A 22,440-nucleotide genomic window follows, 5' to 3' on the forward strand; every position below is an offset into this window, starting at 1 on the left:
CGAGACTCAAAGTACGTGGGCACTTACAAGCAATTGTTGCTTTTGAAAACTTTTGGGGACACCGGAGTGGATCTACAGCTCAAAAAACAAGCGCGCAGGGCAACGAGCTGCACAATGAAAAGGTGAAGGGAAATATTGAAAAGAACTCATTGATTGTGTCATGTTTTTGGGTAAACACTGTTACCAAAAATGTCAATTTGCAATTTCAAGGTGACGCAACGCCTGGTTATACTGCGTTTTCTGTCTAAATGTATAGTGTCTAGAGCCATGGCATCATAATGATGGTAATAGAGGTGGATTAATTCGGGTGGACGTGTAGTACCTCACTGAGGCCCGTCTGTGATAGCAAAACAGTCCTGTAGTTTAGCATCTGCTTCATCTGACCACTTTTTTATAGACCGAGTCACTGGTGCTTCCTGCTTAAATTTTTGCTTGTAAGCAGGAATCAGGAGGATAGAGTTGTGGTCGGATTTACCAAATGGAGGGCGAGGGAGAGCTTTGTACGCGTCTCTGTGTGTGGAGTACAGGTGATCTAGAATTGTTTTCCCTCTGGTTGCACATTTAACATGTTGATGGAAATTTGGTAGAACTGATTTAAGTTTCCCTGCATTAAAGTCTCCGGCCACTAGGAGCGCCACCTCTGGGTGAGTGGTATCCTGTTTGCTTATTTCCTTATACAGCTGACTGAGTGCGGTCTTAGTGCCAGCATCTGTCTGTGATGGTAAATAAACAGCCACAAAAATATAGCTGAGAACTCTCTAGGCAAGTAGTGTGGCCTGCAATTTATCACAATATACTCTACTTCAGGCGAGCAAAATCTAGAGACTTCCTTAGATTTCGTGCACCAGCTGTTGTTTACAAATATGCACAGACCGCCGCCCCTCGTCTCAGTGTGCTGTTCTATCTTGCCGGTGCAGCGTGTATCCCGCTAGCTGAATATCCATGTCGTCATTCAGCCACGATTCCGTGAAACATAGGATATTACAGTTTTTGATGTCCCGTTGGTAGGATATTCGTGATCGTACCTCGTCTAGTTTATTGTCCAATGATTGCACGTTGGCGAGTAGTATTGACGGTAACGGCAGCTTTCCCACTCGCATTTTCGGGTCCTGACCAGGCATCCAGCTCTTTGTCCTCTCTACCTGCGTTGCATCCTCTTGCAAACAACGTGGATGTCGGCCCTGCCGGATGTTTGGAGGATGTCTTGTGCGTTTTGTTTGTTGAAGAAAAAATCTTTGTCTAATCCGAGGTGAGTGATCGCTGTCCTGATATCCAGAAGCTATTTTTTGCCTTAAGTTACGGTTGCAGAAACATTATGTACAAAATAAGTTACAAATAACGCAAAAAWCCCCACATAATAGCACAATTGGTTGGGCGCCCGTAAAACTACTGCCATTTCTTCCGGCGACATTTTTAAAACCATATTTGATGAAGTCGGGATCGTATTTTCTCTTCTTGACCGGGACCGGGTTGTCTGCCTTGTTATTGACATTGGACGCAGCAGTAGATGAAGAGGAAGCTGCACGTTTAAAAAAAACTTAAATGGCAGTTAACTATCCACATGTGCAATGCCTGCAGAACACATCTGCGTATTTAGCTGTCAATCAAGCTAGCTGTCAGAAGATGATCTGTATTATCTGATTGGACGTCTCACACTTAAAATAAAACAGTGTTGCAGAATAAAAATGTTATTGGATCTGTGTGTGTGTGTGTCAAGAAGTCTGCCATTTCATTGGATCAGTGTGTGTGGGGGTGGGCGAGAATGTTATTGTATTGATCAGTGAGTGTGTGCAGCGCAAAACCCCTCAGTCGGAACGTCTAGCCGTTTCACCACTGCGGACGCGGTGCATGTGTCAAGTCAGCATCAATAAGCGATGCGACGGTATCCATTCAAAGTAAAAGTTTCAGTGTGGCGGTTACCTTTTCGTAATAATGTCCCACCAATATCCAGCAACTTCGCACAGCCATAGAAGAGGAGTGGGACAACATTCCACAGGTCACAATCAACAGCCTGATCAACTCTACTGTATTGTGCTGCATGAGGCAAATGATGGTCACACCAGATACTGACTGGTTTTCTGATCCATGCCACTACCTTTTTATAAGGTATCTGTGACCAACAGATGCATATCTGTATTCCCAGTCATGTGAAATCCATAGATTAGAGCCTAAGGAATGTATTTCAATTGACTGATTTCCTTATATGAACTAACTCAGTACACTCTTTGAAATTGTTGCATGTTGCTTTTGTATTTTTGTTCGGTGTAGATGGTTCCTTGGGTTTCAGATTGATCCACTAAAGAGCTTTGTGAGTGACAGAAACAGCAGAAGCCATGTTGATTTTCTCCACAAAGTCTAGTGAATAATACAAGGCTACACTTAATACTGTGGGAAATAGAGGGGTGTGAGGGCAGACTGAAAGTTAAGTGTATTTGTCTTTGTGCTGCTGAGTAAATTAATTAAGGTGGTAGAATGTCACTCTCCTCCGCTACCGAAACGAAAACAAACTCCCCAAAATCCTGATGCACATCCTGACGATTTCATATGAAGACGCAATACTCTGATCAAACACTTTCCTCCAGTGACTCAACCAATTAGAAAGACAAGAGCAACTTCGGAATGCCTCCATCTAATGTTAACTTTGCAAAATTCCACAGGCTGTTTATCGGTTTCGAACATTAAATGAATAGTTGGAGGTGTCAGTGTTGATTAGTGTTTTGGGGGTTTGGTGGTCCCTGGCTGCCATAGATAGTGATTTAGATCCTTCTCTTATAGCCCCATATTAGTTTTCAAGGGGTCGTTTTCTTCGGGTTTCGAGTCCCCTGGTTAGTCTAGTGACTGCTGTGGGATAAAAAGGGGGGATAAATTGTATTTTCCTCTTGCAGGTCTCCAGTCTAAGTCTCTCATCATGGTTGGCTAATAGAAAGTGATTAATGAACTCTTGCCGGCTGGGTTTTATCCCCTATTGACAGATCCATCCCCCGTTACCCCTCCTTCGAGGCTCTCGCCTTCAAWCCTTCTCTTTTGCCTTTCTCAGCTCTCCGTTTCTCCATCATAGTCATTCTAACATCTCTCGGATTTCGTCTCTCAGAGGAAAAGTTGCAGTGAGGTTTGTGATTGTGTTTCAAAGAGAACAGGCCACTGTGATCTATCCAGACAGAGCAGCTGTCTCTTGTGGCTCCAGCTCATCGGTTTTTCACTCTCTTAGATATTCAGAGGGCAAACAGGGTAACTGTGCAAGTGATCACAGACAAGCTATATCCTTATCCTTTTTGTGACATTTCAGTATGCGTATTCCTTCGTACGTCAATGGAATAGGCCTATAATCTACACTAATATTTCTAGACCAATGACAGAGATGAGTCTCTCCCTCAAGGTCTACCTAGAATAGGAAAGGTTCCCAACCACCTACAACCTAACCATTCATTAACATGGTAATTCAAGTTGCCCTAGAAAACACCACTGTTCTTAAAACMTCTTGAGAATACAGGGGGTGCTATTTTCGCATTAGCATAATTTGCTCTACAGATTAAACTGCCTCTTATTCAATTATTGCTCTTACTATATGCATATAAATAATACCATTGGAAAGAAAACAATCCCTAGTTTCTAAAACCGTTTCAATTTTGTCTCTGAGTGATACAGAAGTCATTCCACAGCACTTTCCATGACCAAGAACATAAAATCAAGATGTGTTATGCTGGCTTCAAAGCTCTGCCTATATATGGTCGTGCCCCCTATGACCAGGCGTTATGTATGCAAACTATCTCCGTGTCGAATTTTGTTTGATACATGTGACCAKATCATCGTAATGTATGTTTTTTCAATATAGTTTAATCAGATTATTTGAATTTTTCCGGGAGTTTTGCGGTGTTCCGTTGTCGGATTGTATTTACGTTTGAGAAACCCGTGCCACTCGACCGGTACCTGTGCTAAATGGAGTGGGCAAGGAAGAATTCTGAAYGGAACCAACGACTCATCTTGACAAAGGACACTTTGATCAACATTCTGATGAAAGATCAGCCATAGTAAGACCCAATTTACGATGTTATATCATATCTGTTGTGCATGTGAACTGGACGTGGGCGCCTAGCCGAATCTGCCTGGTAAAAATATCGTGTCCTTCGCTAACGTGGTTAGCTAATAGATTTACATATTCTGTCTTCCCTGTAAAACATTTTAAAAATCTGAAATGGTGGCTTTATTCACAAGACCTGTATCTTTCATCTGGTGTCTTGGACTTGTGATTTAATGATATTTAGATGCTACAAGTTACTTGTGACGCTATGCTAGCTGTGCTACTCAGTGGGGTGAGTTGGGGGGTGCTACCGGATCAGGGTTGGTGACTCGTGAGAAGTTCTTAACAAAGACCATCAACTGACTGGATAATTAGCACATCCAGGCCCTTCAGTGTTAGAGAGTCTCTCGTGGGTGTCGTTTGGAGAGGGCTGAGGAGAAGGAGCTTTGTTTATCTCTTGTGTAGCGTGTTGCTTTTCCCTGCCTGGAGGGAGCGCAGATGCTTGCATATCAAAGTGTCTGTAAACAGGCCAGAAGCACAGGGGCAAAACTGAGAGGCAAGAGAGGGGAGCCTTGCAATGTTCCCGCAGGCTGTTGTCACACTGAAAGGTCAAGCGAGTGACGTGTGATGTGTGAGAACACTTAATGTGTTCCCTGATTTGGCCAAGAGATGAATGTGTAAATGGACCAGGCAAAGCACTTCAGGGACCCATCCTGCTTGGTCGGTTGCCCTAAACACACCAGGTTAGATGTGTTACTCTGGTTTTGTAATGGTTCTTCTACAGTACCAGTCAAAATGTTGGACTCATCTACTCATTCAAGGGGTTTTCTTAATTTTTTTACTATTTTCTACATTGTAGAATAATAGTGAAGACATCAAAACTATGAAATAACACATATGTAATCATGTAGTAACCACATTTTTTTTAAACAAATCAAAATATATTTTAGATTCTTCAAAGTAGCCACCCTTTGCCTTGATGCACACTCTTGGCATTCTCTCAACCAGTTTCACCTGTAATGTGTTTCCAACAGTCTTGAAGGAGTTCCCACATATGCTGAGCACTTGTTGGCTGATTTTCCTTCACTCTGCGGTGCAACTCATCCCAAACCATCTCAATTGGGTTGAGGTCGAGTGATTGTGGAGGCCAGGTCATCTGATGCAGCACTACATCACTCTCCTTCTTGTTCAAATAGCCCTTACACAGCCTGGAGGTGTGTTGAGTCATTGCCCTGTTGAAAAACAAATGATTGTCCCACTAAGCGCAATCCAGATGGCAGAATGCTGTGATAGCCATGCTGGTTAAGTGTGCCTTGAATTCTAAATAAATCACTGACAGTGTCACCAGCAAAGCACCATCACACCTCCTCCTCCTCCATGCTTCACGTTGGGAACTACACATGCGGAGATCATCCGTTCACCTACTCTGCGTCTCACAAAGACACAGCGTTTGGATCCAAAAATCTCAAATTTGGACTCATCAGAACAAAGGACAGATTTCCAACCAGTATAATGTCCATTGCTCATGTTTCTTGGCCCAAGAAAGTATTTTCTTCTTATTGGTGTCCTTTAGAGGTGGTATCTTTGCAGYAGTTCGACCATGAAGGCCTGATTCACACAGTCTTCTCTGAACAGTTAATGTTGAGATGTGTCTGTATCTTGAACTCTGTGAAGCATTTATTTGGGCTGCAATTTCTGAGGCTGGTAACTCTAATGAATTTATCCTCTGCAGCAGCGGTAACTCTGGGTATTCCTTTCCTGTGGCGGTCGTTTGAAAAAATACGTAACGGTTCCATATTTCAATGTTTTGTTTTCGAAATGATAGTTTCCGGATTTGGCCATATTAATGACAAAGGCTCATATTTCTGTGTTTATTATATTATAATTGTGTAACGGATGTTCTCCTCCTCGTCTGAGGAGGAGCATGGATCGGACCAAAACGCAGCTTTTGTGGAATACATAATGAATTTATTAAACAAGACGAACACGAAGCACACTTGATAAATTACAAAATAACAAAAACGACGTAGACCGACCTGGACATGAGAACTTACATAACACGAAGAACGCACGAACAGGAACAGACTAAACAAACGAAACAGTCCCGTGTGGTACATACACAGACACGGAAGACAATCACCCACAAACAAACGGTGTGAACAGCCTACCTTAATTGATAGGACTGTTTCGGTTTGTTCACGTTTATTATTTTTGTATTTGTGTAGTGTTCAGTTTATTTATACTAAAACATGGACACTTACCACTCTGCGTCTTGGTCCGATCCCTGCTACACCTCTTCAGAGGAAGACAGCCGTTACAAACGTGCCTATTAGAACATCCAATAGTCAAAGGTATATGAAATACAAATGGTATAGAGAGAAATAGTCAACACTTCATAATTCCTGTAATAACTACAACCTAAAACTTCTTAACTGGGAATATTGATGAACTGGGAATACTGAACCACCAGCTTTAATATGTTCTGAGCAAGGAACTTAAACGTTAGCTTTTTTACATGGTACATATTGCACTTTTACTTTCTTCTCCATCACTGTTTTTGCATTATTTAAACCAAATTGAGCATGTTTGATTATTCATTTGAGACTAAATAGATTTTATTTATGTATTATATTAAGTTAAAATAAGTGTTCATTATTCATTATTGTTGTAATTGTCATTATTATAAATAGGGCTATCTTCTGTATACCACCCCTACCTTGTCACAACACAACTGATTGGCTCAAACACATTAGTTTAGAAGGAAAGAAATTCCACAAATTAACTTTTAACAAGGCTCACCTGTTAATTGAAATGCATTCCAGGTGACTACCTCATGAAGCTGGTTGAGAGAATTCCAAGGGTGTGCAAAGCTGTCATCAAGTCAAAGGGTGGCTACATTGAAGAATCTCAAATATAAAATAGATTTTGATTTGTTTAACACTTTTTTGGTTACTACATGATTCCATGTGTGTTATTTAATCGTTTTGATGTCTTCACTATTATTCTACAATGTAGAAAATAGTAAAATAAAGAAAAACCCTTGAATGAGTAGGTATGTCCAAACTTTTGACTGGTACTGTACGTGTGTCTCTATTAAGATGGAAAGGGGGTATCTATTATGAATTGAAACCCACAGGCACCATTCTTACTTGCGTTATATCATTCATAATGTCCCCAGAGGTCAGTTTACGGTTACGAGAGGGTTGATCAAATCCAGTCATGCAGAAAAGATCAAAARAACATTATCTGATTATCTGACCAGAAAAGCAGACATTGATTTCTTCAAATATTTTGACTTTTGTTAGAAAATGCCAAAAATGTTGCCAATTGCTGTGGGGCCGATGATGGAAGAAGAGTATAGCTGTTCTATTCACCTTCAGAGGAATCTTGGAACCTCAGGCCTAAACTGTGCAGTAAAGTTGTATAACTGGCCTGAAACTTTCATCTGAAAAACAGAGTGACCGTCAGCCGAGAGAGCAGGGGTTCACTTTATCAAACCCCTAGAAATGACCCTGATTTATTACATACTGATTGATATATTGTAGTGGCCTTATTGAACCCCTATTCACAAAAAAACAATGCCTTGATTGTGAGAAATTACATGTTATTTCAATTAAAAAAGCTTCAGTATGAGATGACTCAGTTCACCAGTTACATTTGCATAATGCGTCTCTGGCCATCAGTAAGTGCCTAGATATGATAAACAGCTCATATGCAGATGAATAATGTGTAGCTTATAAAGTAAGACGTGATCATTCCATGGTATGCTTTGATAAACCTTTGAGCTTTTTATTCTTAACAATGCTGGGTAACAGATCAAAATGTTTCTTGTCTCTTTGTCATCTCCCCGAGCAACCGCCTACTGTACCCTACCCTTACTCTGCCAGAACATGAATTTTTGCTCCAAAGACAAGTAGGTTGTGTTCGTTCATCTGCGACTCCTGGCTGTTCTAAACTGGAAGACCACCCTTGGGTACGAACTTGTCTTTCCTTCCTTGTTTATCAGTTGGTTTAAGTAGGTTGGCGTTTGCTATCTGATTTCTGGAAGCTCACTGTGCAAACTTAGTAGACCTTGCAGCTGTCTAGGCTCTAGGAGCAGATCTGGATCAGGCTCTTGTTGTTTACCTCAGTAGGCCTGATGGCTGACCTGATCTGGCCTCATGTCCACTGTAAACGTGCCTCCACAGGGCTCCAGTCATTAGGGCTACTGAAACCTGAGGACATGTATCATATGAGGGGCTGCTTGACTGAAGATGCCATGCCCCAGCCATGAGGTCAAGACATCCTGCTGACATCCTATCTCTGCTGGAGGAGAACAATGTGTGGGTGGTTTATTACAGATACTACGTCCTGTTATTTACTGTAACACCAGTGACATTTGAATTCCCTCTCTAGCCTTAGCTCTTGACGTAGGTAAGCAGAGGTTGGCACTGGCTCAGTGCCATTAGGTTGTTGATCAGAGATGAATTGTGATGGATGGCAAACAATGTTTTCCCTTGTATACTCTGCACAGATGTGTTTATGGGTTTTTCATCTGAACATCAGATTAGAGGAATGATAAGATTTGAATCCCAACTACAGAATGGTATTTTTGCCTTTCAGCCAGCATAGTGACAGGGCTCGGGAATCCATTTAGAGATTTGGATGAAAACATTGATCTGATGTACCATTGGCACACACACACAGGAAAAAATGGACTGAACAAGGAGGGAGAGATGGAATGAGAGATGGAGAGAGAGAGAGAGAGAGAGAGAGAGAGAGTGGAGGAGTGTCCCATGAGAGAGCTGCATTAGGAGAGCGTTCTCCCTGCCTGTGACCTCCTGGAGACACATGTCTGCTGTCGTGTTGTTGTTTGTGTGTGTATTTGTGTCTGAGTGCCTTTGTGTGTACACTCAGAGAGAACAGCTTTGAGGTGCATTCGCCAAACCTTCTTTTCCTCAATAACTACCCCCTCTCCGATGCCTTCTACTCCTCAGACAATGGGAGAGATGGAGGGATTCTGACTGATAGAGGAGGACGATGGGCTGTTATTCAGCGTTATCACCCTAGTGACATTAATTTATTATTAGCCAGTCTCTTTTTTTGCCATAATGTATTCAGTGAAGATGTGGTACAAGACAGTATCATGGGGGTGTATGTGTCGGTGTGTGTCTGATTGTGGAGAGAGAAAGAGAGAGAGAGAGAGAGAGAGAGAGAGAGAGAGAGAGAGAGAGAGAGAGAGAGCTTTCTCGTTTATATCCTCCGCACCCTAATTAATATTTTGATGCAGAAGGCTTTAATGCGTGCTGATTTTAATTGAGAGATGCATGTTGGATAGGATATACTTTCATAAAGTATGTAATGCATTGGCCTGTAAGACATTAGTGATTCTTCTTTATTTCCCCCTCAACCATGGAGAGAATGGAACTCTGGTGGCAGAGTGATTGTGTTGCATTGAAATCAAAGTACTTGATCTACCACATCTACTCCACCGCTAACAGTCTAATGGCTGGCAGTATTTACATAAACGATAAAAACACATCTAGACTAAACAGGAAGGTCATGAACTCTTGACCTGGGTTGTTTTGATGACTAGAGAAAAAGTTAAACGTGTCCTCCCACCCATAACAACCCAAGACCTTTTTGATATGTTGTGTTTTTGTTGTGTCTCAGCTCCAGTTCAAAAAGCTGAACTCCACTGATGCCTATTAGAATAATGCACTACTGGGAACACGGCCTACTAATAATGATGGACCACATACTCTGTTTTGATCTCCATTAACTCAGTTCGCGAAGCCTCTTTCAGCAGCCGTTATATAACAATTTCAATGATAATCCAGTAAATGAGCAAAGGTGCTTCAATGAAATGAAGTTACCTCATGCTTTGCTCAGACTCTATAGGTCTCCAAACCAATCTATCTCAATGTCAGCTGACTAATCAGCTAATCAGCAATGGCATCTACTAATCCACCAGTCTTTGAATTTGTGACGATGTCACCACTGTCACAACATGTTAAGGCCCAAACATGACTTACTCTAAGTGTCCCTTTTAGTAGTGAGAAATTAGCCTTAGCTTTCCTTCCCCAGGCCGTGTTGGTTAGCATGGTCCAGAGGTTAGCAGTCATTAAAGCTCCGGTGTCTAGGACAGCCTAATTATGGGCTTGATGCTAAACAAGCCCATAATTACTGTACATTTTCAAAAACAGCCCTGGCTTTACATCCTGTTGGTGACAGGAAAGGAAGGAGTTCTGAGGAACTTCTGTTCACAGCAACGGTATTAGCAGAATTACAGCTCCCAGTGTGTGGATGAAAGAGTACCTGAGTGGCACCACCTAATTGGTCCCTTTCATAATCAATCCGTGCTAATTAGTGAAGTTGCGTTAAATCACAGCTCTGTTGGTTTAACACCAACTTTGATTTAGGCGTGATCTACTCCCCGATTGCTTATTTAAATACTAGCTTGTCTGTTCAGCTTCCCACAATACTATGAATCTATTTGCTTGGTTTCCGAGTGCTGATTTTGCCACCGGTTTGAATCCTAGAGTCTGGACGTGCAGTGTGTTGTGTACCCAATGGCTCTGATAGCCCCGGATTAGGATTAAATCATACCATTAATGTTATATTTTTGCCTGAGCAGTCCATTGCAGGCCTCGATAACAGTCTCATTTGCCCCCCTGGCACACGAAAGCACAGCGGAAGTGCCAATCAGGCTTATGTCCCAGTCTAATCTTGGCAGAGCGAGTGATCAAAATCTGTGCCATGCTTTGTTGAATGCTCACCAACCGAAAAGCAAGCATCAAACACAGACAACAACATTGTACACTGTACACTGAAGCAGAACAGAAACAAGGCACAACAGCAATGTTTTTTTTTTCATAACCTCCTTTTACGCATGTTGGCACAGCTGTGGGAGATAGCACCATTTCTTTATGCCAATCTGGTAGCATTGACAACACACACACAGCACTTACACTACCGTTCAAAAGTTTGGGGTCACTTAGAAATGTCCTTGTTTTTGAAAGAAAAGCACATTAAAATAACATCAAATTGATCAGAAATACAGTACAGACATTGTTAATGTTGTAAATGACTATTGTAGCTGGAAACGGCAGATTTATTTTAATGGAATATCTACATAGGCGTACAGAGGCCCATTATCAGCAACCATCACTCCTGTGTTCCAATGGTGTTAGCTAATCCAAGCACAGCTGAAAACTGTTTATTTATTTATTTAAGAAGCAATAAAACTGTCCTTCTTTAGACTAGTTGAGTATCTGGAGCATCAGCATTTATGGGTTTGATTACAGGCTCAAAATGGCCAGAATCAAATAACTTTCTTCTGAAACTCATCAGTCTATTCTTGTTCTGAGAAATGCCAAGAAACTGAAATCTTGTACAACGCTGTGTTCTACTCCCTTCACCGAACAGTGCAAGCTGGCTCCAACCAGAATAGAAAGAGGAGTGAGAGGCCCCGGTGCACAACTGAGCAAGAGGACAAGTACATTAGAGTGTCTAGTTTGAGAAACAGACACCTCACAAGTCCTCAACTGGCAGCTTCATTAAATAGTACCCGCAAAACACCAGTCTCAACGTCAACAGTGAAGAGGCGACACCGGGATGCTGGTATTCTATGCCGAATGGCAAAGAAAAAGCCAAATCTCAGACTAGCCAATAAAAATAAAAGATTACAATGGGCAAAAGAACACAGACACTGGATAGAGGACCTCTGCCTAGAAGGCCAGATTCCCTAAGTCGCCTCTTCACTGTTGACGTTGAGACTGGKGTTTTGCGGGTACTATTCAATGAAGCTGCAAGGAAATTTCTAAGTGACCCCAAACTTTTGAACGGTAGTGTAAGTCCACATTGGATCCATGTTCTGTTGTGTAGCTACATTATTGGTCAGCTGCTTTATGAAATAACCCAATTGCATTTGGAATATGCAGTGAGGGACAAAGAGTCAGACCTACTCGACATGACCATATTAAACCAATCCGGGATTAGGGCTGTTGCGGTGAGAGTTTTACCGCCACACCGGCAGTCATGAGTCATGACCACAGTAAAATCCTATAGGACCGTTGAGTCACGGTATCTCCTCTTATGCACTGTGGACATGCGTTGGTAAGTAGTATCCAACTGGCTAACGACGATCAGGTCCTATTGGCCTGGTACTCAGGGCTCTGTTGACCCTCTAACCACTCTGACATCAATGCAAATGCCATCGGAAATCACATCAAACACTTTTCATCAAAACAGTATCATGCTTTTAAAACTCACTTCACTGTGAGGATCAATTTGAAGAAAGAAGTTCAACAGCAGGTTGAAACTGAGTGGAAAACATGACCATTGTGGATGTTGTTTCAAAGCCTAACATAACGAAATGGACAGTGCTTTCTAAAGTGATGATTCGTTCAAAACACAAATAGATTATGCATACGCATAGGCCTATTATGAGCCCGAGCCCGAACGGAAAATGTAATTAAAGTAATGATTGTGCCGTTATACAATACATAGCCTACCACATATTACGCTTGGCAGATAAACATTTTTAAAAAACTATATCTTTGGTAGATAATTGTTCTACCCTAAATTTAACAAATTGACCTACAAATGTGTATTTGATTTTAAATAGCCAAGTAATAGGGCATTTTTTATATTAATATCTCGCCACCGTGCGTTTCCATCTCCTCCCGTCTCTCTTTCATTCCTTTCTCCTGGTGCAGAGAGAGGGGCTGTCAACGGTTACTATCAATGTTCCGGAACATATTTCACTTGGTTTCCCAAATTAAGCATTGGGTAGCTGCAGGAACAGGGTTGGAGAGCTCATGGCATACAGAGTTTGTGCTGAATATCACCTGTCACGCCGAGAAATAACCAGAGTAGCCTACCCGTYATGAGTGAAAGGAACGGCAGGAAAGTGGCCTCCATTCGCTATTCGAGTGAATGGATGACATGTATTTTTTAAAATCTTGCATCCTTTCCTGCCTATTTGATAATGGGCAGTTCTACATCTAAACTAATTTGACATATTAGTAAAGACAAGATTAAATTGAGAATAGTCTGATGGGTGAAAATATGATCACTTCATGAGAAAACAGTGTGTGCAGCCTGAGGCAAGGAACTTTGCAAATCGTCAATAGCCTAAAGTCGCATCATGCATCCCATATAAACTCATCAAAAAAAGAAACGTCCCTTTTTCAGGACCCTGTTTTTCAAAGATAATTCGTAAAAATCCAAATAACTTCCCAGATCTTCATTGTAAACGGTTTAAACACTGTTTCCAATGTTTGTTCAATGAACCATAAACAATTAATGAGCATGCACCTGTGGAACTTACAGACGGTAGGCAATTAAGGTCACAGGTATGAAAACTTAGGACACTAAAGAGGCCTTTCTACTGACTCTGAAAAACACCAAAAGAAAGATGCCCAGGATGGCAACACAACTGCCCGAGTTACACCAGGAACGCACAATGCCTCCATCCGTGCTCAGACTGTCCGCAATAGGCTGAGAGAGGCTGGACTGAGGGCTTGTAGGCCTGTTGTAAGGCAGGTCCTCACCAGACATCACCGGCAACAACGTCGCCTATGGGCACAAACCCACCGTCGCTGGACCGGCAAATAGTGCTCTTCACTGAAGAGTTGCGGTTTTGTCTCACCAGGGGTGATGGTTGGATTCACGTTTATCGTCGAAGGAATGAGCGTTACACCAAGGCCTGTACTCTGGAGCGGGATCGATTTGGAGGTGGAGGGTCCATCATGGTCTGGGGCGGTGTGTCACAGCATCACCGGACTGATCTTGTTGTCATTGCAGGCAATCTCAACGCTGTGCATTACAGGGAAGACATCCTCCTCCCTCATGTGATACCCTTCCTGCAGGCTCATCCTGACATGACCCTCCAGCATGACAATGCCACCAGCCATACTGCTCGTTCTGTGCGAGATTTCCTGCAAGACAGGAATGTCAGTGTTCTGCCATGGCCAGCGAAGAGCCCGGATCTCAATCCCATTGAGCACGTCTGGGACCTGTTGGATCGGAGGGTGAGGGCTAGGGCCATTCCCCCCAGAAATGTTCGGGAACTTGCAGGTACCTTGGTGGAAGAGTGGAGTAACATCTCACAGCAAGAACTGGCAAATCTGGTGCAATACATGAGGAGGAGATGCACTGCAGTACTTAATGCAGCTGGTGGCCACACCAGATACTGACTGTTACTTTTGACCCCCCCTTTGTTCAGGGACATATTTTTCAATTTCTGTTAGTCACATGTCTGTGGAACTTGTTCAGTTTTATGTCTCAGTTGTTGAATCTTGTTATGTTCATACAAATATTTACACATGTTAAGTTTTCTGAAAATAAACGCAGTTGACAGTGAGAGGACATTTCTTTTTTTGCTGCGTTTATCTTTTGATTTCTAAGGCATTCTAAGGTTTGTATCATTCACAACTAAAGTTGCCAAATAACTATAGATCTAGCGTATACTGTAGGTCCTGTTTCAAATAATTACTTAACAGAAAATCTCGCTCCGGAATGGGAAGAATATTCTTTCTATTTAATTCAGCTAAGTTCAATTATATTCTTCTTACTATGAATTCATGCAACCTAATCATATAATATAAAATAATGGCACTGAACTTATAAGCATATCTTGTCTGCTAAATGAACAAGCCTACCTACTGCCTATGGCATGGCACATAGCCAGATAACATACAGTAGGCCAACTCGCATTCTGTTCTTCTGAAATACATTTTCTTCATATCATAATGTTTCTTTAGACCTGCCTAAAATAAATAATGGATGTATTGTGAGGGTGTATATTCAATTGATTTATTAGACTTTTTAAAATGTAGATGTTCCGAAGGCGCTCATCAGCGGCTTGTATGGGTGCAGGCCTGGAGATGCTAAACGGGTTTATGTTAAATAACGATCAATTACCGTGAGACCGGCAGTCTTTTGCATGACAATAACCGGCTGACCAAATTTTTATGACACAGCCTGATCCCAGACTAATCATTTATTTGAATAGTGCAACTCCTTCTACACAGTATGTACAGTACTGGAGGTGGGAGTGCTCTTACAACAGAGAGAGGATCAAAAGCAGAAAGATCTTCTGGGTGGCAGAAACCGAGGCAGTTAGAGCCGGCGTGTTAACTCTGACAGCCCTGTGTTGTCTTCTAATTAGACGCACTGCTGCGCAGAGGGAGGAGAGAAAGGCAGGGAATGATAACCAACAGGCTTGCCTTTATTCCTTCCTTCACCTGATTTTATTTTCCACTCTGCACAGCACTGGAAAAGTGGAGCAATTAGATGGGCACACATTGCTTTTTATATATTCCCGTGAAAAGCCTTCTGGGGAGACTTTGGATTTATTTGTTTTTTATTGTTTCTCCCATGACAATACTGTATGTGTGTGATGCTGCGATTTAATCCCATTTCTTTCAGTTGAAGTGGTTACCGTGGGTTTTAGCGTTGAGCGTTCCCAAGGCGATCTGCTTTGTTTGCAGTGGAGAGTGTGTGGTCTTGGAACGCAGATGCAAGACCTAATAATTCCCCGTGATGCAAATGAACAGTGTTATATTGGGAGATAAGTGACTGGAAAACATCTGGCAGAACAAACAGCAAATTAAGCACAAAAATGTGTTTTAATGAAATGTTTTTGAAAGGCTTGTATAATAGAATTTCGTTATCAATGGACCCCATCAGCATCGAAGCCTCTGGAATAAGCCACTCGTACTAAATTAACTTTCATGAGACGTTTGAAGAGTGATTTACAAGGCTTGTATTTGGTAGCGTGAGTCAGATCAGTTGAACCGTAGTCACCGTTACATTCCCCTCATTGTACCTTATGGCTGTCCTTGCCAAAGTGCCACCATCACTGGTGACAAATTAAAAGTCTGTCCCTAATCACCACCATTGTGGAACGGCCACTCCTCTATGGGTTGGCAAGACGACTCCGCTGGGTCACCATGGCAGAAGATTGGCAGTTTGTCTTACAGAATTGAACTGGTTAAACTGTCTTGAAAGAAAAGTGGCCAACTTCTCAGTCGCACATTAGCCCGGTAGTCATGACCTAATAATTACATAGTGTAAGACTAGAATTGAACAACTTTGTAGAATGCCAAACTAACACTCATCTCTTGAAAACGTTTTAAAAGTACATGACTTTACTTTGTGAGTTTCTCATACATTTGTACAAATGTATAGTGGAAAACGATAGAGTTGGGATGATGCCAGAGAAAGTCGCTCCACAGCTTTACTCAGGTTCTAGATTGGATGTAATTACCCTCTCCAGTAGCACCCAATTACACGTTCCTTATCGTGGCTTCTTGAGATAGCAATTTCCTTCTTGAGGGGTCCCCAAGTCAATAAGCACCATCGTCACCTCAACCTCGGGCGAGAATGAGTGTCTGTAATTATGGTGACATACCGCCATCTCATTCAGGGACACGTGTTAGTGCTTAACACCTCTTAACTTAATTCCCGTAACATATGGAGCAGTGCGTTGATAAACTCTGTCTGACGTTGGCGAACAGCAAATCGCTCCAGGAGCTATAATAATATATTTGACAGAGCACTAATTGCACTCTGAGATGGTGTATTCTAACAGCTTAATCTTAACCCAGTTGCACCATCCTGTCCTGGATAGTTGTGTTGAGCCAGACATACCAGGAGATGGAGAAGGAAAGCCTAGCACCGTTTCGCCACTTTCAAATCCTGGAACTCACAACAAAGAGAATAGGAAAGGCCACAAACGTGATGAGAAAACACGAAAAAGAGTTAAGAGTGGAGAGTCATCAATGAACTAGACGGTGTATATTTTCTAAGGCTGCCAGAGGAGAATCGACAGTCTCTCCGTGGTTCGAAACATCCTTAGACATAAGAGTGAGTAAAAATGCAGCGAACATTATCGCAAGCCTTTGACTCTCTTCCCTGGCTTTATTGAAATATTCCTTTCTAGAGTCTTTATTTAACGTATATAAATGGAATCTTATAGGGCCATGGATGGGAAGCAATACTAGTTCTAAGATGGAACAAGCCTACTCTCTAGCTAACTGCTACTGTATAACAGTATGCATAACTCCACTGTTTCAATGGGCAACGCGTTTTCCATTCATTTGTATCACTTTTATCACTGTGAAGAGATCTTCACATATGGATTTCTGCCGTGTTTCTATGGCTCAACAGCGCAAACATCAAAATCTCATTAATTATTATTGATCAATTAAATATTTAGGTTTATTAATTATTGATTATGTTTTTAAACTCTATAGCGTCACACGACTGATTGGTTGGTGTTGCCATGCGACTGTTGATAGAAATATGAGTTATTTTGACTTGTCATTTATGAGATTGGGCTGTGTCCTGAACTGGGGTATTCCACCTCTGATACCGTGTGATCTCTCTCTTACAGAACGGAGAGGCTTCTCTCTTCGAGGTGAATATCCGTTACGTCGGTGGGCTGCTCTCTGCGTACTACCTGACGGGAGAGGAGGTAAGATTCATCAATGTCTATTATACCCCTCCATTTAGGAACATGTCTCTTCTTTTATTGAGATTTGGCCCTGCGGTTTGAATGATGAAGGAGTTGTGTGGAATAACACACACACACACACACACACACACACACACACACACACACACACACACACACACACACACACAACACACACACACACACACAACAACACGCACACACACACACACACACACACACACACACACACACACACACACACACACACACACACACACACACACACACACACACACACACACACACACATAGAGAAACAGGAAATCTCATCACATAGACACAGTGTATAAAACATTTCTCAGCTCACATAACTCCCACATGCCCTTTTCCCAGCATGCCCACATGACTGTCAGAGACATACAGCGCAGGCACATATCTGCACTCACCCACATGTGATCCTCTGCACAGAGTGGAGGTCAAAGCATGCAATAGAAAATAGCATCTGCCCAAGCATGGTACATGCATGATGCCTAGCGCTCAGTGAAGTGGGGACAATCCATGCTGATGCCAAATTAATGGAAAACAAATCCAATGACATATGAGCACTTGAGTCGGCTTAATGGACATTGACTTGGAGGCTGAGTGAGTCAGGGAGAGAAAGCACAACATTTCTCTTTGGTGGAATGTTCATGAAATATGAATATATGTGGAAAAGAACAGTGTGTAAAATCAATATTATCAAAATATATCACCATACAGCCCACAAAGCACTAAGCTCAGTTTTGATTTTTGGTGTGGATGCCTGTTGCTTAAGGTTAAATTAATTCACACACAACTGTCATCATTGGTTATACCCATTGCAATTATTAATGGTTTTACTTCTTGTAGTAAATTGCTCTTTGAAAGGGCATACAGTGTAAATGTTCAAATTAATCAAAAGTTGGCAAACAAATTGTCTGTTTGCCTAGGATGCTTTCCTCATATCTTCCTTCATTTCTCTCTCTTGTGTTTGGAGATGAGGAGGATAGAATCTGATTAGACGTTGTCAAATGCACTTTAAATTCACCTTGTGAAATGCAAATGCGATCAGATGAGTAAAATTGCTATAGGCAGCCCTTACATCCAGCCCTTACATCCCTTCTCATAGTCTGTCACTCCTCAAGCTGCATTGGAGATCACACTGGCATTTGTGTTTGTTTTCTGTGCCATTTCTCGCTGCTGTAAGTACATATTAGGACATACTGTACAAGGTAACTGCCAATCAGTGGAGGCTCCTCAGAGGAGGATGGGGAGGACCATCCTCCTCGGTGATTTTCAGATGTTACATTTTTTTTACATTTGAAAAGTTATCCTTTTTAGATAAAACAATACTAAATATAATCACGACACCAAATAATTGATTAAAACATACTATTCTGCAATGAAGGTCTACAGTAGCCTGAACAGCCCTCTGTAGGGTAGCACCATGGTATAGGACAGCTAGCTTCCGCCCTCCTCTGGGTACATTGACTTCAATACAAAACCTAGGAGGCTCATGGTTCTCACCCCTTCCATAGACTTACACAGTAATTTTGACAACTTCCAGAGGACGTCCTCCACCCTATCAGAGCTCTTGCAGCATAAATTGACATGTTGTCCACCCAATCAAAGGATCAGAGAATGAATCTAGTACTGAAAGCGTAAGATACAGCTAGCTAKCACTGCAGTGCATAACACGTGGTGAGTAGTTGACTCAAAGAGAGAGAATGACAATAGTTTAACAGTTTTTAACAAATACATTTATTCCAAAATGAAGGAGAAGCAAGAAAGTGAGAGAGAGATATTTCATACTTTTTTTTCACTTTCAGTTTCCCTTACTAAGCTAGCAAATGCAGCTCGCTAGTTTAGCCTACTCAAACACCCTGCTCAAACAGAGGGATGCTATGTTAGCTAGCTGGCTATGACTATCCAACACAACACTGGAACTCCTCCAAGTCAAGATAAGCTTTTGGTTTTACAAATGTATTGCCACCGGGGTCCGCCAGTGTAAGTGCTAAACTGCTTACTGACTGTACACTGTAACGTTACTGCATGATTGTAGCAGGTTTAATAACATGTTAGTTCTATTAGCTATGTTGACTATGACAATACTTTTGCTAATATGGTGACAACGATGTAGGCTGCGTGTAGCAGTTATGATATTATTTGGTTTGGAAAGGTTTTTTCGCTTGGTCACATACAGCTGATGTGTTGTGCATTGACGTCCACCAGCGACGAAGGGAAAAGATGAGAGGAGGAGAGCGCATAGATGCGAGAAGGAATACAAAGTGGATTTTATGAAAGTGAACTGTGTTTACGTGTGATCAGGGGTGTATTCATTCCGCCGATTCTGTTTCTTAAACGGAACAAAACGGATATAAACATACCTACATTTGTCCAATAGAAACTATCGTTTGCAACTGTTGGACTAATGATTACACCCTATATCAACTAGATGCAGGCAAGAGTGTGCAAGGCGGTATTGAATGTGTCACTGTCTGTCCATGCCTCCTCAAATGTTTCTCTCGACCTGTGTGCATCTACGTTGTAAACTTTCATTCATAGGCTAGGTTGTTGCAACCTCATGATGGGCATAGGAACATTTTGAGTATCATGTAGTAGCCTCAACCTATCGCAGTTACATTGAACTGGGTGAATGGAATATGAATGACAGTCATCTAATAGGCTGTAATAGAAATAAGGCCATGCTCATGAAAAAAAATGGTCCTCTCTCATCTTAAACGTCACTTGACCTCCACTGCTGCCAATATAAAGGAAACACCAACATAGTGTCTTAATAGGGTTTTGGGCCACCATGAGCCAGAACAGCTTCAACGCAACTTGGCATAGATTCTACAAGTGTCTGGAACTCTATTGGAGGGCTGTGACACCACTCTTCCACAAGAAATTCTATAATTTGGTGTTTTGTTGATGGTGGTGGAAAGCGCCGTCTCAGGCGCCGCTCCTGAATCTCTCGTAAGTGTTGAGATCTGGTGACTGAGACGTCCATGGCAAATGGTTTACATTGTTTTCATTTCATCAAACCATTCAGTGGCCACTCGAGCCTGTGGATGGGGGCATTGTTATCCATAGCCATGGTAGCCAAAATAATGGCCTGCCCAGCATTTTTATACATGATGACACTTATTAACTCAGGAAACACACTTGTGTGGAAACAGCTGCATTCAATATGTTTTGTATCCCTCATTAACTCAAGTGTTTCCATTATTTTGGCAGTTACCTCTACATGCTACGTCTTGTAATATGATGTCCTAATATGGGCATCATACAGTTGAGTGAAGTACAGAAGTGTGTTCTCCCTCACATTCTTCGTTTGAGGTTGTGTAGTGCTATTGGGTTACGGTGTGCCATCCCATTCCACACTGCCTGGCCCATGACAACGGGTCTCCTGGAGCGATATTTATTTGATCCGTCTCCAACCGCCACCCCTCTTCTCCTGCTTTTCCCTCCACACATGATAAGAGAGGCAAATTGAGAAGCCACCTTTTCCTGGAAACATTCTAAATTTAGCAGGAATCACTTTAGACAATGAACAGGAGGGATCCGTACAGGTGTGTGTGTGTGTACCAGGGTTTCCGTTGGCTGGTAATAGCCAACCCCGCCCCCCCAAAAAATGGAAAGCTGCTAAATAAAATTGCCACTGGCCAATCCCATTGCGAAATAATGTCTGTTTTAGCATATTCATTGATTGAAATAACAGTCGATGTAGCACAAGAGATGCTGATGCAGCTCAAACAGCTGTTTGTTGCTACTGGAGTGAAATATGTGCTTTAATAAACACAATCATTGCACAACAATTCTAAAGGCAATTTAGTGTAAAAAAAAAAAACGAAACAATGGCCACGATTAAAAAGAGCTACTATTTTTATTTATCAACTGGTAATCAAAGCGGGCTTCCCATTCGCCATTTAAGTGCATAGGCAACTAGGCAGGCTTCAGTACGTCACAGACCACTTTGCAATGAGAAAACAGATACTTAATTGTTTGGAACTTGAACATTTTTATTATGAGGAATATCTTACCTTGCTTCAAAGTAGCCGAGCTAAAATCCAACTAAACGTGCAGGCAATTATTTTAGAAAGACTTCCATATACTATTGAAACCAGTATTTATAACGGATATTTTCATCTCTGTCACATGAAACCGCTCACAATGGTGTTTTCCTGCTAATTGCATAATGGAAGGAACTTTAGCGCATAGCGGCATTGCCGCGTTTATAATTTGAAGAAATAATTGTTTATCAACATTTTATGCTTAACTTTCTGATCCGTTGCATTTTTTAATGTAGCCTAGGCATACTTGTTGTATGAATTTGGAATCTATCGTCCCACAACTGTCCCAGAATCTGTTTGGTATAGGCTATTCTTTCTAGCACAGAATGACATCTGACCAATAGAATAGGTCAACTTTTCTACAATGGGGGATATAGTAGATTGACATAGGCTATTGATGTTGCTGTGCGTTTCTTGTCTTGTTGGCTGAGGAAAAGTAAATGTGGGCAGTTATTCTAACGTAGGCGCCGCGTGGGTTTCAAGTTTGGGGAAGCTAAAATTCACCATAAAAATGCATCTTTATATTAAAGCATTCCATGCATCCTCGCATTTGCAGACTTATGTAAGATAGCCTACTATTCCTAATGTGATTATTAGATCGGATAGTCAAGATTTAGGCTACTCTAAGACACTATGCACTATGCACTGCATTAAATAGTACTTTTTGAAAACAGTGATCGAAAAGTCTTTTTTGAGAACAGTGATCGAGTCACTGTTCTCAAAAAATACTATTCAATGCAGAGCATATATAACTCGATTACTGTTCTCAAAAAGTACTATTTAATGCAGCGTGGAGTGGCTTAGAGTAGGCCTAGGCTATATCAGGTCGCCCACATTTCTTGTCCTTTGCCCAGGAAAATGTTGGCCTTTTACAAACACATTTT

At 41.7% G+C, this 22,440-nt stretch overlaps 1 protein-coding gene across 2 annotated transcripts in view; it reads left to right on the top strand.

Moving 5' to 3' along the window:
• LOC111959136 (mannosyl-oligosaccharide 1,2-alpha-mannosidase IA) overlaps positions 1 to 22,440 on the top strand; it is a 239,554-nt gene that overhangs the window by 148,106 nt on the left and 69,008 nt on the right. For both annotated transcript variants that reach the window (XM_023980596.2, XM_070437363.1), the window contains exon 4: positions 17,403 to 17,483. In XM_023980596.2, coding sequence (XP_023836364.1) covers positions 17,403 to 17,483 — 81 coding nt within the window. The remainder of the gene's footprint in view (positions 1 to 17,402; positions 17,484 to 22,440) is intronic.

This window comes from Salvelinus sp. IW2-2015, linkage group LG35 (genome assembly GCF_002910315.2).
Source record: "Salvelinus sp. IW2-2015 linkage group LG35, ASM291031v2, whole genome shotgun sequence".
Taxonomy (NCBI): domain Eukaryota; kingdom Metazoa; phylum Chordata; class Actinopteri; order Salmoniformes; family Salmonidae; genus Salvelinus; species Salvelinus sp. IW2-2015.